This window comes from Lactuca serriola, chromosome 5 (assembly GCF_051521515.1).
Source record: "Lactuca serriola cultivar US96UC23 chromosome 5, Lser_US96UC23_V15, whole genome shotgun sequence".
NCBI classification, from domain to species: Eukaryota; Viridiplantae; Streptophyta; class Magnoliopsida; order Asterales; family Asteraceae; genus Lactuca; species Lactuca serriola.
In genome coordinates, this window is record NC_136412.1 from 358,318,685 (window position 1) to 358,335,518 (window position 16,834).

The 16,834-nt window shown below is 37.6% G+C and overlaps 1 protein-coding gene and 1 non-coding gene across 2 annotated transcripts; both read right to left on the reverse strand.

Moving 5' to 3' along the window:
• Positions 1-329: 329 nt before the first annotated feature.
• On the reverse strand, positions 330-436 carry LOC145055925 (small nucleolar RNA R71). Its single transcript, XR_013685470.1, has one exon. It is a non-coding gene; the product is annotated as a small nucleolar RNA R71 (small nucleolar RNA).
• An 11,318-nt stretch (positions 437-11,754) lies between these two features.
• LOC145051155 (uncharacterized) lies at positions 11,755-12,820 on the reverse strand. The gene is made up of 3 exons (XM_078999280.1): positions 12,573-12,820; positions 12,125-12,437; positions 11,755-11,964 (listed from the first exon to the last, which is right to left on the reverse strand). The coding sequence occupies exons 1-3, from the start codon at positions 12,818-12,820 to the stop codon at positions 11,755-11,757; spliced, it is 771 nt and encodes a 256-aa protein (XP_078855406.1).
• Positions 12,821-16,834: the final 4,014 nt, after the last annotated feature.

Here is a 16,834-nt window from a genome sequence, read left to right on the forward strand (position 1 = left end):
ATGTTGGTCCAGGTTTAGCACAACCCGTGATTCCTGGCACTGCCACATTCGAGCTAAAGGGACACATCCTTACTGCACTTAAGGATGTTCCATTTTATGGAAAGGATCATGAGGATGATTTTAAGCATCTAGATGAGGTCAATGACATTGCTGTCTATTTCAATGTCCCAAATGTCGATAGAGATACTGTCTTGCTAAGGATGTTACTAGTCACTTTCAAGGGAGCTTCAAAAGACTGGTTGAAAGCACTTCCACCTGGTACAATCACTACTTGGGCTCAAATGCGTGAGCAATTTCTAGATCAGTTTTGCCCACCTTCCAAGATAGCCAAACTCAAGAAGGCAATAGCCAACTTTGAGCAACAACCGGGGGAGTCACTATACGAAGCATGGGAGCGTTACAAAGGATTCTTAAGGAATTGTCCGCAACATGATCTTAATGTTAAACAACAGATGTCTATTTTCTATGATGGGGTCAATGTTATGACAAGGCAACTCCTTGATTCTCAAGGGCCACTGAAAAAGAAAAATCCAAGGGAGGTCAAGGAGTTGGTTGAAGAATTTGCAAAACACTCTCATGAGTACCACAACCCAAGACAAGAAGGATCAAAAGGCAGTGGGGGTGCACATTTTGAAGAGATGGTTGCTATGATGGCAATGCTCAATACTATGGACCGGAGATTGACCCAAATGGACCAATCAGTTCATGCAATAAGAGTTGGATATGAGAGATGCAGTGGGCCACACTTGACTAAGGATTGCCATTTGGATGAATATGGGAACAAGAAGGCTCAAGTTTGCTAATCAAGTGGGGACAAGTTTGATGAAGATTGGAGGAAGCCAAAGAAGGAGTGGCTACCTTATGATAAGTACAAGAAATAGAAAGAGGAGAAATCCAGGCAGACTGGTCAGGGTTCTTTACCAAAAAGAGCAACCACCAGCTGAGAAGAAATCTGATTTGGAGACTATGTTGGTTTGTTTCATGGAAGCTTCAGAGAAGAGACATGATGATACTGATGCATCATTGAAGGATCAAAGAAGAGTAGACCTTGATGAAAAATCATTAAGCCATGATGATTGACCAACAAAACTCACTGAGAAATCAGCAAGCCTCCACCAATAACCTTGAAGCTCAAATTGGCCAACTTAAAACTTTGGTAAATGAGAAGCTATTCCTAAAAAGAAGACTCAATCCCATGTTATGGCGATTGATTATGAAGAAGAGGCCATCTCTGAGTTCTTAGAAGCACTAGAGGAGGAGCCAAAGCCATCCGGGACAAAGCCAAAGAAGTTGAAGCTCGAAAACGAAATTGTTGCTGAAACACCAGACTCACGTCGTGAGCCCGCCATGCTCACAACATGGGCTCAATCTGAACATAAAAATTTAGAATCCGTTCTGGCTTACCGACCGCCTTTGTCGTTTCCGTCTCGAGCACATCTCAGTCCACTGGAAAGGGAACATCTGGAGTTTATTCAGCAAATAAAGGGTATTCCTATTAATACCCCTTTTATCGATTCACTTTCAAAAATTCCAGAATACGCAAAGTTACTACAAGATCTTGTAGACACTCGTCAGCAGTTGAAGAAGAACTCTAAGGTCATTCTTAGTGAACAAAGTTCAAGAGCTGTATTGGGAGAGATACCTAAGAAGATGGGAGATCCCGGACGCCTCACTCTTCCATGTGAGTTTGGAAACAAGTTGAAGACTTATGCTTTAGCTGATTTCGGGGCTAGCATAAATTTGATGCCATATTCATTCTATCAAAATATGAATATTCAAAAAATGAATGCTCCAAAGATGACAATCCACATGGCCAATCGTTCGGTGACTCACCTGAGGGGAATTGTAGAAGCCATCCTTGTTAAAATTGGGAAATTTGTTTTCCCAGTTGACTTTATGATTATGGATATGAAGGAGGATGTTAATGTACCAATAATTCTTTTTCACCCTCTACTTCATACTGCTAGAGCTTTAGTTAATGTTCGTGAATCCAAGCTTACATTGAGGGTTGGTGATGATGAGGAGACGTTTGGAGTACATGATGGTTTTCAAGGCGAAGATGTAAAAGGTGAGGTGTTCAATATGGATGAAGATAATGATCTTGAAGAATTGGAAAAGCTCATGGAGGAAGAAATCAAGACAATTCATCAAGTCAAACGCACCGAACCGAGAGCATCCGTCCCATTTTTCGTTGAAGTCATTACCTACACAAAACCAACAACTTTGATGAGTAAGGAAAGCGATAAATCGTCGAGTGATGAAGACGAGGCTACTTCAAAGGATACGAGTCCATTGGTGAAGGAAGAAAAGATTCCTAGGGAGCTTAATAAAAGTGAAGAAAAATTGGAGACTAAAGGGGGCAAACACAAGCTCAATGAAGATGAGACCAAAGCTAAAAAGGAGAATTCAAAGAAGGCGTACATTCGACGTGTCCAAGCGTACAAGAGGCGATGTAAAGAACAGAAGGTGCAGGTGGTGGACTCCTCTAATAGCTCAACGTAGGAAGCACGAAGTCTGGCTCACGACTCCATAAAAAATAAGCGCTTCTCGGGAGGCAACTCGGGTTTGGTTTGGATTTTCTTTTCTTTTTCTTTTTAGTTTTTCCATTTTTATCGATCATATCATCTATACATTTTATGCATAATAAAAAAAATGAGTGTGGGGTCCCTAAAATTAAGTGGTAATAATTTTAAAATATATTTAGTGAAACTTGGGATTAATTTTGAAATTGTGTGCTCAGACAGACTTCACGTCGTGAGCTCTTATGATTCACAACGTGAGTTAAAGAAAACTCACGGACATCTGTTAGTTAGCCCAATATATACTCTAGCCCATTTAGTATTAAATTGAATGGACCAATTGCTTAGCCACTTGTTCATTAATGGAATGGCCTAATTTTTCAGTCCACGAGAACTCACGACGTGAACTTTAGGAATTCAAGACGTGAATGTTGAAAAGGTCACGGGACCACAAATAAGAAATAGATTCTTTTGACCTACACACTATGTTTATTCCCCACAAAGTGAGACTGTCTTCTGGTCCCCCATCTTACCAATTGCAGTCAATTCCAACTCTTAATCTCTTTTTGCTTACATAATCTTCCAATTTAAGGTAATAATACTTAGTTCTCATGGCTAATTTTGCTTTAATAATTTGCATTTAGGGCTAGGGTTTGGTAATTAGTATATTCTTTATATGTGCCCTAAAATTTGTGATATAGCACATATTGTGCTTAGATTTAACATATGAATAAACCCCATTGAAAATTTTGGCCCGATTCGGAAGCTGCTTTGACAGATTCTTACCCTCGTTGACGAACTCACAACGTGAATCTTGGCACCATCAAAATAGTTTTTTGTTTACTCATAATGTATTGGATTTTTGTTTTGTGGTTGTTTGTTGTTTTGTTTTGCAGAAATGGGTCCAAGAAGAGAGGTTCCAATAAGGGTGGCTAGTTTGCACCCATTTTAGCTTTTCCCAACAACTTTGCCTCAGGATATTTTGACACGGTGCAACAACCGGTTGGGGGTGGCTTTACAACCGGGAGATTGATGTTGCCCCTATAGTTAATTGGGCAAGGTTGAGGGAGGTGGGGCTTGGTTATCAAATGTCCCAGTATCTCACAAATATATTTTTGGGAAATGGATTTTCATTTACGTGCAAAGGGTGGCACAACTTGTTTAGAATTCAAGAGAGGGTGTACAAGGAACTTTGTGTAGAGTTCTTTGCAACTGTAGCATTTCATGAAAATGTCCAAGATCCTACCTATCAGCAAGCTTTGGTCTTCCGTCTCGGGGGCGAATAATGAGAATGTAGTTTGGTGGAGTTCTCTTGGCGTATGGGTTTGTATGAGGCGCATGAGACTATGACTCATGAGTTTATTATGTTCTTGAGGGAGGCTGCCCAAGGGTATGAAAATGGAGCATCGAGGGTTGATTTTTGGAGCAACATTGCTTCAGAGTGTTTAATTCTGGGGTGTCACCAGAGAGCAACATCAAATCTCCCATCCACCGCCAACTCCACCGTCTTATCACCTTTTCCATCCACCATAAACGTCATGGGGACAAGGTCACAAAGATGAACTTGTTCTATTTGTGGTCAATTTTACAGCCACGAGTATGCAACAACATTCCATACTTTTTGGCCCGCTATTTGGCGGAATATGCTACGAGTTCCTGCCCCGGGAGCCCCATTTGTGGTGGCCATTTTATCACACGATTGGCCCGGTCTTATGGTTTTCTCATTCCCGACATCACCCGCTCTTTGACTTATATGGAGGGAAATGAGTTCACTATGGGATATTTAGAGACAATGCGGGTAGTAAAGAATTATGGGTCTCATTGGGGAATTCTACATTCGGATGATGATGATGGTGACGAGCAGCAAGATGATCAACTCGAGCCACAACCACAACCACGGCCTCGTAGGAGGAATGTTAGAGGTAGAGGAGAGAGAGAGAGGGTAGCGGGTGCATCAAAACGCACCCTTTGGAGGAGCATCTTTTGGAGGAGATATGGCGGGATATTTTGATCAATTATCATTGAGTACTAATTGGATCGGGGGTACAATGGAGAACATAGTCCGACATTTCGTTATTGAGAAAACACCACACTTGGGGAATCAATACCCCATTTGTCCTACATGGAGCTCTTATCAACAGTCAAGAGGAGACGAAGCGGGCACAAGTGGAGCACATAACGATGAAGAAGATGATTGATCTTTTGCTTTTATTTTGATTAATTAGTTTTTTAGTTTAATTTGGGTTGTGTGGATTTTGAACTTGTTTGGATTGTTAAAATTTTGTTACAATATCATGTTACTTCTATTTTTCCTTTGGTTGCTATATTTCAGATTTGCTAAAGGAGTCTCGGGAAGGAAAGTCGAGTCGAGAGCATATACATTTAGACAAGTGTCATTTAGTGTCAAAAGTCGAGAATCGAGACCCACAATTGGAATTAAGTGTGGGGTGAGTCGAGAGAGAGGATAGAGTTACAAGAGTCGTCAAATAATGCATTTAGAAGGGTCTTAATTCATTAAGATATTGGTTGGAGTTCATTCATTTACAAAGAAGGATGGGCTACTTTAGTTTTGTTTGCCCAGTTCTCACGCCGTGAGTCCTTATTTCTCACGTCATGAGCTAGGTTCCGAAGGAATTTAGAATTTAGGTTTAGCTACCTCACGTCGTGGACACTATGACTCATGTCGTGAGTCGGAAATTGTCACAAAATGTAGCCTTTTCATTCACCATTTTCTACACACTTCACCACCATTCTCTTTGGAGTTATTTTGAATATTATTCTGGCTTGTTTCCTCCACTATATAATGTGGCACAAGCTTTCCCACATTAATCTTCAAGTTTTGGAGATTTGCACCACTTTTATTGAAGATTGACGGTTCGAGTCGTTATTGGTGCTTTACATATCTAGCAAGATCAAGATCCAAGTTCCGATTTAGAAGAAGTCCATATTCGAGATGTACATTTTATCCACACGTCAGGAGTTCGATCTCGCCACTACTATCCCAGTGGAGTCTGTTCCTTTTTCTCCCTTTTCTTGCTTTTATTTAGTTTTATCACATAGAATTAGGGCATTGTATGAAATAAGTGTAGGGTAGGGGGTCGAAAAAGTAAATTGCTAGAAATTAGTGAATTTAAAAGTTTTAGAAATATATTTGAAATAAGATTCTAAATAAAAAAATTCTAGTAATAATGATAATTTAAACTTAAGTTGCTAGTATTGCATGGGTGGTCCGATGAGAGCTCAAATGTTTAGTTGAGCCAATATACGCTATAGTGCATTTGTGGCCTCCGTTATTCTAGTGAAATCATGGGACAAAAACACAACCTCGCTTAGTTTGAGGAATGCAATATGTTTAGCAGCATGTACTTGAAATCTATCCAGCAAAACTAATATATATATATATATATATATATATATATATATATATATATATATATATATATATATATATATAACCAATAAGGGTTGAAGTTAAGCACCCTTGCTTAAGCATGTAGGGTTTTGAGTGAAAAAAGTGAGTACATGTAAAAAAAGAAGAGAGAGAAATTACCAAAAAGTTGAAGAATTTTTGGAGCTATAAAAGTATCAAAGCATGAAGATCAAAGATCAAATATCAAAGAAATGAAGAATTCAAGAGCTCCATAGTGTGGTATCTTAAAGTTGTAATTCTCTAGATTATGTATGCTTGGGTAGCTTTACAAAAATACCTTGAGGTTAGAGAGTTTTCTGCGGATGGATTCGGAGGGATGCATAAAATGAGCATTACTCAAAAGAAGTGGGCGCGTGTTTATGAGGTTTGTGAGTATTTAGAATTGAGGGGGGTTACTTAGGAAAAAAATTATACACAAATGCACGCGTTGAGGTCTTGGCATAATCGATGAGTTTGAGTTGGATCGTTCTAAGTGATGTTAGTGATGAAGGTTTAAATAAAAAATAATTAGATTTTCTTGAGGGCAAGCAAAGCACAAGTGTGGGGTATTTTGATATTGCCATATTTATACATATTTTTAGGCAATATTTATTTACAATTTTACTAGTAATTTGGTTATTTGCATAGAATATTGGTACTTATAAGCTTAAATTATATTTTGCAACCAAATAGAAGTATTTTCAAAGAGAGGGACTAAAGTTGACAAAACATGGAACGTTGGAGGCTTGAAGGAAAGAAGAATAAAAAAACTCAGCAAAAAACGTACTCACGACGTGAGTAATTGAAAGACTCACGACGTGAGTAGAGTATTCTAGAAGATATACACCGGATCAAAGAAGAGTCCTTGTCGAATACGTTCATCTCGCACTCACGACGTGAGGCTTATTGGCTCACGATGTGAGATTGGAAAAAATGGAAATTATATAAACCCTTGTCCATTACGACTTGGGGGACTTTTGGCTGATTGAAGGAGTTCATGGAGATGATTTTTAGAAAAGGAGAAGTTCTGGAATTTGCTTTTAACACCAAAGGAGGAGAGTAGCTCATAATTTGTGTTAGATTTGGTACTTTTCAATATACTTATGAATATGAATCTTGTTAGTTTGATTGGTAGGATGTCTAGCTAAATCTAGCTTCTTCTGTTAGCTAGATGAAGCTGGAACTCATGGATTTGATATTTTAGATTTGATTTACTAGTTGGTTAAGGCTTATGTTGATTGATTTTTACCTAGCATGTTTGATTTAGTACTTGATTGCTTTCAATTCTTGTTCTGTGCAGCTTAGTGATTATTAATATGTGTCACACCCCAAAACCGGAATGGCGGAAACGTTAGGGGGTGGAGGACGTCATGTTTAGTATCACAAGACATGCATCATAGTAATCAAAGTAATGAACAACCATTTCATTAGAAAGAAAGTGTTTACAAAGTATGTGGTCACATAACATAGACTACAAAGTAAATAACAAAATAAGACATGAAGCTAAACTGCTCCATCTTCTAAATCCCAGTGCGCGTACCTATCTACTGGTCTCCTAAGAATACAAGTTATTTTGAAAGCGTAGATCAACATTTAAGCTAGTGAGTTGATAAGATTTTAGTGATATAAGTAAGTTGTAGAAAGTTGTAGTAAGTTGTAAGTTCTATTTAGAAAAGTTCGCCTGTTCCTCCAGAAAATCCTATGTTTCATGCTTTGATGAAAGATAAGTAAAAATGACTCTACAATCCTTTCTATGAGTACTAAATGGATACAAATTATATAAAAACCCAGGGTAAACAAACAATCGATTGTGTGTATCTGCCCTAAGCCCACAACCAAACAAGGAATAAGAAGTAAGGCGGAAAGCACACATCCCATTGTTTGTTAGATCATTGTTGTATATAACCCTGGCGTATTCACTTGGTACTCATGGAGTTAAATGTAATATTTCCTTTATATTTGATTAAAAGATTCTTTAAGAAACCCCTTATTTCTTTTAGTAAAAATGGTAACCATAATGGTTCCTTCTATCATCACTTAGTTTATATTAGCTATATATAATCTAATATCGAATAGATAGTTAATTGTGTGAATCTGCCCTAAGCCCACAACCAAACAAGGAACATGAAATAAGGCAGAAAGTACACATCCAACTACCTATCGGGTATTAATTATATATAAAACTGATGTATAAACCAAGGTATTATAGAGTTAACCACTTAAGGTCCTTTAAGTGTATACTGGTTTAATGAAATGGATTATACCCTTTACTGGTAAGTTTCTAGTTTTGCCTACCAAATGTTCTATTATGAAAAGTATGTTTTGTACTAGAAAACGGTGTATTGAATTTGTATACTATGACCTGGCCCATACCTGGTACCCCTTATGATTACTTGGTATATACGGAACATATATGTAGCTATGTTCGGATAGATAGTAGGTTAGGTGAATCTGCTCTAAGCCCACAACCAAACAAGGAACAGGAAATGAAGCGGAAAGCACACATCCTACTACCTGTTGGATCCGATTAATATATATCCTTGATGTATACACTAAGGAATCATAAAGTTAGCATTATAGGCCTCCTTTCTACTGAATGTACTAGACTCGAATGTTCTGTTTGTCGTTTGTAAACTGTAAGTTTTCCCTAGTTTATAACTATCTTTAACTCGAAAATAGTTTGCATTAACTTTCAAGTGGAACTGTCACAATATGAAAGTAATGGGAAAATGTAAGTACATAGTTGTCTTTTGAATTGACATCCTAACGTACTGATTACCTTAAAACATGTTTGTTTTATTAAGGTCATAATGTGATGGATAGTACCCATATTATACGCTCTCCCTACAAGAGATTCTGGGGACCAAACGTAAATTCCGCAAACAAATTGCTAGGCCGTGTAAATTCACATTAATGTTATATGATCATGTATACCCAATTTACTATCACCTTTTGTTTAGAAAAATGGGTTAGTGATTATTGGTATAGTTAGATCCTGTATTGTTCTCCTGCTATAGCATTTAGTATGTTCTTTCTATTATAGTATCTTAGTGTGTTCCTTCTGTTATCATGTATAGTGTATAGTATGCCTCTCTTGTTGTATTGTATCTACCTCCTTGTTTCTCTTTATAGTATGTTCTAGCATCTAGTATGAACTGAACCTCTAAACTATACACCTTATAGATTACTAGTATTTTACTTGAACTGTTATTGAAAAGACTCATTTTACTACTATGTTATGCTTGTACTTTAAAAACGGAGTTTTGTTAAACTATAAAGTAACATAACTTTAAAAGAGTTTTTGAAATGTTTTGATAACTTATAAAAGACATAAGCAATCTTTTAAAAGATGTTTATAACAAATATTTACACAATTATCATTATGTTCAACTTGTATTCCCCCCTTTAAAAGCATTTAAAACAGTTAAAAGATTCATTATAGGGGTATGAACTCACCTTATGTGGGTGATTCAAACGAATATGCACGTAAGGATGAGTAGTTCCACGGATGAAGTCCCGAGACACAAACGAGTCCTAAATGACATATATGGCATGTATTTGCATGAATAAAGTGTTTATAAGCAACTAACATGCAAGGAAACACCCTTTCGTACTAGGAAACACTTGGACCAAGTGTAAGAATCACATGTGATTCATCTAAGGGGAGTGTACGGCCACAAAGAGGAGTTTACGGCCCAAGTGGTATGTCTCATGGAGTTTACGGCCATAGCGTTTACGGCCCTATAGGCTTACAGTCGTAAACTCAAGGAATCTTGTACCCAAGTGTGTGACAAGGTCCTCTTTGCGTCAAGGAAGTGTTCTAGGTCACAAGCTTAGCTTCTAGAAGGGTTTATGGCCAAAATGGCACCTTTATAAGGGTTTACGGCCAAGGGAGATGCTCTTGGCCGTAAACTCCTATTGTTCTTGAGAAATGGATGTTTTCAAAGTGTAAATCAAGTGCTTCTAGCATACAACAAGTTAAGGAAGGAGTACTCATGATATTGAAGCTTGAAAGGGTTGATTTTGGTCCAAAAACACTAGTGTGTTCTTGGAGATCTAGACAAAAAGGGATGTTTTCATGGATGAATCATGAGGATGAGGCATGATTAAGAAGGATTACAACAACTAGAGGGAAGAACACTTACGTTTTTGGAGGATTTAGATGGATAACTTGATGATACTTGAGAGAGTTTGAAGAGATTTCGGCCAAGGAAAGAAAAGAATGAGAAAAATGAAGTGTTCTCTTATATATAGGAGGGGTTTACGGCCAGTCAAGAGTTTACGGCCGTAAACTCTTGTGCCTTGGCCGTGAACTCCTTTTTAGGGGTTAAGGCTTGAATGTTGCACCAAGTCTCTAGTAGGTACATTATAACACTCATTCCTTAAGTGTACTAGGCTTAAAACCCAATATGATGACCCTTAACAAGGCTAGAAGGCAATAAATTTTTGGGTTGTCACAATATGCATGAATTATAATACCTGGTAATTTAGTGAGCATTAAATTATTAGAGCTAGGATTAAACCAATCTTAGTTAAGCAGTCGAATCATTAAATTAGGTTGTGCTAGTGAAGACAAATTATGAATATAATTGTGTTTTGCAAATCAATCGTACATAGCTCCAATCCATTAAGTAATTAATTATGTGTTAACTAATGTGTGAATATACATTGATCTACATGAATTAATTGAATATTAGTAAATTTGGAATTGAATTGCTAATACTTTATTAATTGGTAACTAATAGTAATGATCATATATAATTTATAAGCTATTGAGGGAAAGTAGATTCAAACTAACAGAAGTGTTTGTTTATAATTGAATTTGAGTTAAGAATTAATTTTTTCTGATCTTGCAAAATCAGATAAAACCCCAAACTTTGTTAGAAAATTAGGTTAATTTAATAGTATATAGGTTAACTAGTCAAAACTGTTCCATGTGTTCGACCCCAACTTACTTTACTACACTACAATCTGACTAGGTACACTGCCTAGGTGCATATTATTTAGTTAAGTTAGTTAGGTTATAAATTTAAAACTAGTAGGTAATTTTGTGCACATCAGATCCTATGAGGACTTTGGCTTTAGGATCCTCTCTGCTTAGGGGTACTTCCTTTATGTTTTGCTCCTTCGTTTCTATAACATGTCGTGCCCCTGCCTTAATTGTTATGTTGGGGTTTTTTTATAGGCTTCATAGAGGTTCTTTGTCTCATGTTGATCTCCCATGATCTTTACTATTCCCCACGGAGTTGGCATCTTTACATACTGATGATATGTTAATGGAACCGCTTTAATCTCATGGATCCACGGTCTACCTAATATCACATTATAAGAAGATAAGGTGTCAATAACACAAAAAAACTTTTGTATAGAGTTTACCCCCTCTATGTATATTGGTAGCTTTATCTCCCCTATGGTGTGTTTCGTTTATCCGCTAAATCCTATGAGGACCGAAGATTTTTTTATTATCTCCGATTCCGGGATGTCCATCCTCTTCAGTGCATCCAAGAGTATGTTGTTGACCGTGGATCCTCCTTTAACAAGGACCCTTTTGACGAAGTGGTTGGCAATGTACAATGTTATAACGAGTCCATCATGGTGAGGATCCTGGATCTCTTCCCTATCCGTCATGTCAAACGTGATTTCCTTTTCATTGCTAATCGAGGTATTCTTCCATGGTCTATCCTCCTTTTCTGTTTTAGAGACCTTGGTGTGTCTTTTAGCATGAGAATAAGAAGTATCACAAATGTTAGATTCGCCTGAGATAACGTTCATTATCTTGGCGTCTGGGGGTGGAGATCCTGGTTTCTCCAGGATCTTGTGACCATCCTAGTTGTTCTCCTTGGACTTTTCTTTCTTTCTTTCAAGGATCTCTTTAAGATGTCCTTTGCTAAGGAGGTAGCTGATCTCCTTTCTTAGGGTTATGCAATCCTCCGTTATGTAATCGAAATCTTCATGGTAAGCACACCATTTGGAATTGTCTTTAAACCTGGTGGACTTGTTATCCTTCTTCAGACATCTTGCTTTGTCTCCGAGATCCTGCATAGCATAGATTAAAATTGAAACATCCACAGAAAAACAAGTCAGTGATCTTAGGAGGTTCCTCTTCCTCTCCTTCATCTTCGAGGGAATTAAACCTGTGATGATTTGGTTTGGAATAAGGCTTCACTTTGTAGGATCTTGGAGTCGAGGATTCGACCTTCCTATTGGGATTCTCGTATTGACTTGAAGGGTTGCTCCCCATATGGACTTCTTTATCCTCTTCAAGCCTTATGAACCTCAATGCTCGACACCTAACTTCGTCCAATATCTTGCATGGAGTCATCACGAGATCTTCATAGAAGGTTGAATCCTTCCTTAGACCCATCTTGAAGGTCTCCACAATAGTCGCCATGTCAATTTTGGGGATGCTCAGAGCTTCCCTGCCAAACCTATTAACAAAATCCGTAAGTCGTTCCTTAGGATCCTGAACCACTCGATAGATATCACTAGTGATCTTCTCGAAGGTTCTACTACAAGAAAACTGGTTATTGAAAATATTGACTAAATGTGCAAATGAAGTAATAGAATAGGGAGGAATGTTTAGTAGCCATTTAAGAGCTGATCTCATGAGAGTTGAACCAAAGCCTTTGCATACACAAGCTTACTTCAAGTGCAATGGTATGGGAATGATCTCCATCCTTTTTCGGTATTGTGCTACATGCTCTTCAGGATGCATAGTTCCATCGTAAGGTTTCATGCTAGGAGTCTGGAAGTGCTTAGGAACTTTGGTATCAGCTATCGCATGAGCAAATCTTGAGATCCTGTGACTTGTTGGAGATTCTTCTGGTATGGGTTGAAATACCCCAAGTATGCTTGAGATCATCTGTCTCAACTGCTGAAGTTCCCTAGCCATGTTTGGACTTATTCCTCAGGGTGATGCAACAGTAGCAGGAGGTGTGTTCTCCTATTGCTTTCCTGAGGATCCTGCATTGTTGAAGTTCATAATCCTTGGTTGTACAACTATGGGCATCGTTTCCTGGGATCTCTGAAATTCCGCCTTTATCCTCTTCACTTCTCTAAGTAGTGTTCTATTGTCATCTTGTTGCCGAGTCATCTGTTGTGTTATTTTCCTCATCATAGCGAAGGGTTCAGCAGTAGTAACCAGAGCAGTTGGATCCTGGAGTCCTGAAGATCCCAAACTTCCTTGGTTAGTGACCGGAGGGGTGTTTCTCTTGGAAGTATCAGATGATTTCCTTTGACCAAGGGTTCCACTCTGTAACAGCCCAAATTTCCAATAAAATTTTTCATTTTAAATAACCAAAACATTTCCAAAAGATATAAAGTCCAATCACATTTGTTTTCAATATCCATAACATCAAACATCTTATTCATAATATCAGAGTGTCCCCAAATAAAATGTCAGAGAGTGCATGCCACGCCATCACTGTAACATCCATAAAATTCATAAAAATTTAAAACTTTTTCAAACATCCAAAAACCATTATTTATTACAAAATGTTTTCAAAATAGTTTCATATCAGAGAATCCCAGATATCAAAGTCATAAAATGTGAGGAGGTGCATGATCAAGCCTTCGCCTTCCCGTGATAATCTGAAGTACCTGAAACAAAATCCAAAACTGTAAGCCCGAAGCTTAATGAGTTCCCCCAAAATACAACGCCATAAAATCCAGAAGAATATCATAACAAACATCAAGCATATAGAGTTCTCAGCATGACTGGACCGCCTCACCGACCTTCAGCGTATCTGGCCCAGTCTCAGAACCTTCAACATGTCTGGACCGCTCTACCGGGCCTTCAACTTGTCTGGACTGTTCACCGGGCTTTCGGCCTGACTGGTACGCCTCGTTGGGCCTTTAGTCTATTTGGGCCGCCATGGGTCTGTTGGCCTATAGCACAAAGCGGGACCGCCTCAACCCACTCACAAACACACAATCAACACATAGTTATCAAACGCTGGCTAACATGTACAAACAGTCATACAGATCTAACATATCACTAATCATAGCATCATCCTATATACCATAATACAGATCTAACATATCACTAAACATAGTACCATCCTATATACCAGGATACATATATAACAGATCACTAAACATAGCGTCATGCGATAACCAGGATAACAATCCAAAAAGGGCCGGCCTTAGTGCCTTTGACCCTGTTAGCATAGCGAGGAAAACTCACCTCACAAGTAGTGCTGCACCGATAAAATCGAATCTCAACTCACAACTCGAACTCAACTGCCTGAAACTACCATATGACTAATTCCATTAAAATCCCAAATTACTAAAATACCCTTAGAAGTCAAACTTGGTCAACCATGGTCAAAGTCATAGTCAACATTCAAGGTCAACAGTCCATGTTGACCTAACTCGTTGAGTGTATGTACTGACTCGTCGAGTTCCTTCATATCTCAGAAGATTATGAAAAGCTCGAGACAACCCGTCAAGTTACCAGAGCAACTCGTCGAGTTCTTCAGTGTCCAAAAACCGGGAAAAACCCAACCAACCTTTCGAGTTATCTCATCAACTCGCCGAGCTCACTCAGTATCTAGAAAGCGGGAAACCTTATCCAACTATTCGAGTTGGCTAAGCAACTCGTCGAGTTTTCTTGTCTTAACGTACTTAGCTGTAACACTAGTAAAAATAGGTCAATAACAATCACATGTGATTATACCAATCATGTAATGTGATTTTGTTAAAACTAGTAATGTAGTAAACTTACTATGTATTTCATGATAATTCTAATATAAACATGAACTTTCATACATACTTTATAGTATAAATCAAAGTATATGTCCATACGATTCCAAAAATGTAGAGAACGTCGAAATCTGGCTTCGCGTGAAGAAGTTATGATAAACCGAACACTATAAAATCTTTATAACAAGAGTAATTTAAAATAAGCTTAGAGTTAGCTATTTTAATCTATTAGAGAGTTGTAGTACTCAGAATTACCTACACGTGCATATAAAGAACGTCAAAAACGGAGTTCGTATGCAAAAGTTATGGCCTTCCGACGATGTCGCTGTCAGAAACCCTAATTTGACTGAACTCACGAGGTGAGCATATAAACTCACGACGTGAGGAGTCAAACCGCCATATTTCGGATCTAGAAGGTGTGACGAGGCTGCGACAGGATAAGATCTAAACTCATGACGTGAACAAGGTATTTTTCACGTCGTGAGGGCTCATTTTGCCACCTTCGGAAGCTAGAAGAAGGATGGCAAGTCTACGAAGAGATTAGCTCGAAACTCACGATGTGAACAATGAGATTCTCACTTCGTGAGGGTCCAAAATCCTTCCTATAAATAGCAGGTCCGACCTTGACACTTCCTTACACCATTCCCATTTCTCCTCTCTCTCTTTTGCTGAAGCCCTCTTGCATCCCGAGCCCAGACGGCCTTGTACGTGGACCGTTTCTGCTTAGATTACATAAAATCACCCTATTAAGGTGAGTTTCATAGCCCCACTTTCTAATATTTTGAGGGAAAACGCATGCTAGATATTATATATATGTTATTATTATGTCTATATGATAGTATATAGTTATGATAACCGGGATATGATTGTTCTAAATATAACATTTTGAATACATACAACTATTATCAACTTATCAGTATGTTAATTTACTAATGTAGATCTTGAGTTATACTTAGGATTCTGTATATATGTTGTGTGTGATATAATATCGAAGTTATATTCGAAAGTTCAAAATGTTAAGTTATATAGTATGTTGCTATTAATAGTTTTATGTCAAGATAAAACTGGATATGTTATATGTTGTTATTATTAGTTTTATGTCAAGATAAAACTGGATATGTTATATGTTGTTATTGTTAGTTTTATGTCAAGATAAAACTGGATATGTTATATGTTGTTATTGTTACTTTTATGTCAAGATAAAACTTGGTATTATTATTGATAGTTTTATGTCAAGATAAAACTAGAAACGTTATATGTTGTTATTATTGGTTTTAGGTCAAGATAAAACCTGGTTTTACTTCAAGATATAGTTGTTATACTGCTTAAATATTATGAAGTTAGAAGTAATGTTTAAAAGCATAGTCTAGTAACTTAGGGTTTTAGACATGAAGATGCTTTTGTTGTTAGAGCTATAGGAAGCCGTCAAAGTCTACATGAGCTACCTCATTCATCAACTAAGATTGGGGATCTTAGTGGAAGTCCTCTGACCTGTAACCGTTAATCCCGTGTGAGCGAGGAAGTCGTGTATGAATAAGATATGGGTTGACGACCCCACTCGTGGTTGATTACAACCCAAGACAAGCGAGTGACGATTCGTTCCTTTTATTTTTATTCCGGCGTCGATGAAGCGCGCGGTGTTTGTTTCTCATGGTAAATCATGAGTGTATTGTTTCTCATGGTAAATCATGAGTGTATTGTTTTGTCAGAGGTCTTGTTGTCAAGCAGCGGTTACAGACTCATGGTAGCAACTTGTTAGAAACATTATACTTCGTCGCTATACAAGTAGTAATGTTAAGTATAAGTTTCCCCTACTTATACCCTAGGTACTACTTGTATATTAAGTAGATAATTATACCTAGCCCACATACTCGTATAGAATTGAAATAGATTTATACGTAGTGGTTTTACTCGTATAGAACTGGAATAAGATTTATATGTAGCAACTTTCGTTTGTATGGAATTACAAACACTTATATTCATAGTATATGAGACTTATAGGTATATACTTATTTGGTAAGTAAACTTTTATACCTAGGATATATATAGTAAACGTTAGAGAGTCAAAATTATACTTTCAAAACTATACTTTTGAAACTCGGAATATGTATTATTTTTATATGGAGTTAAAACCTGTGGACTCACCAACTTTATGTTGACGTATTTTAAATGCATGTGTTTTCAGGAAGTTGATAACTATGAT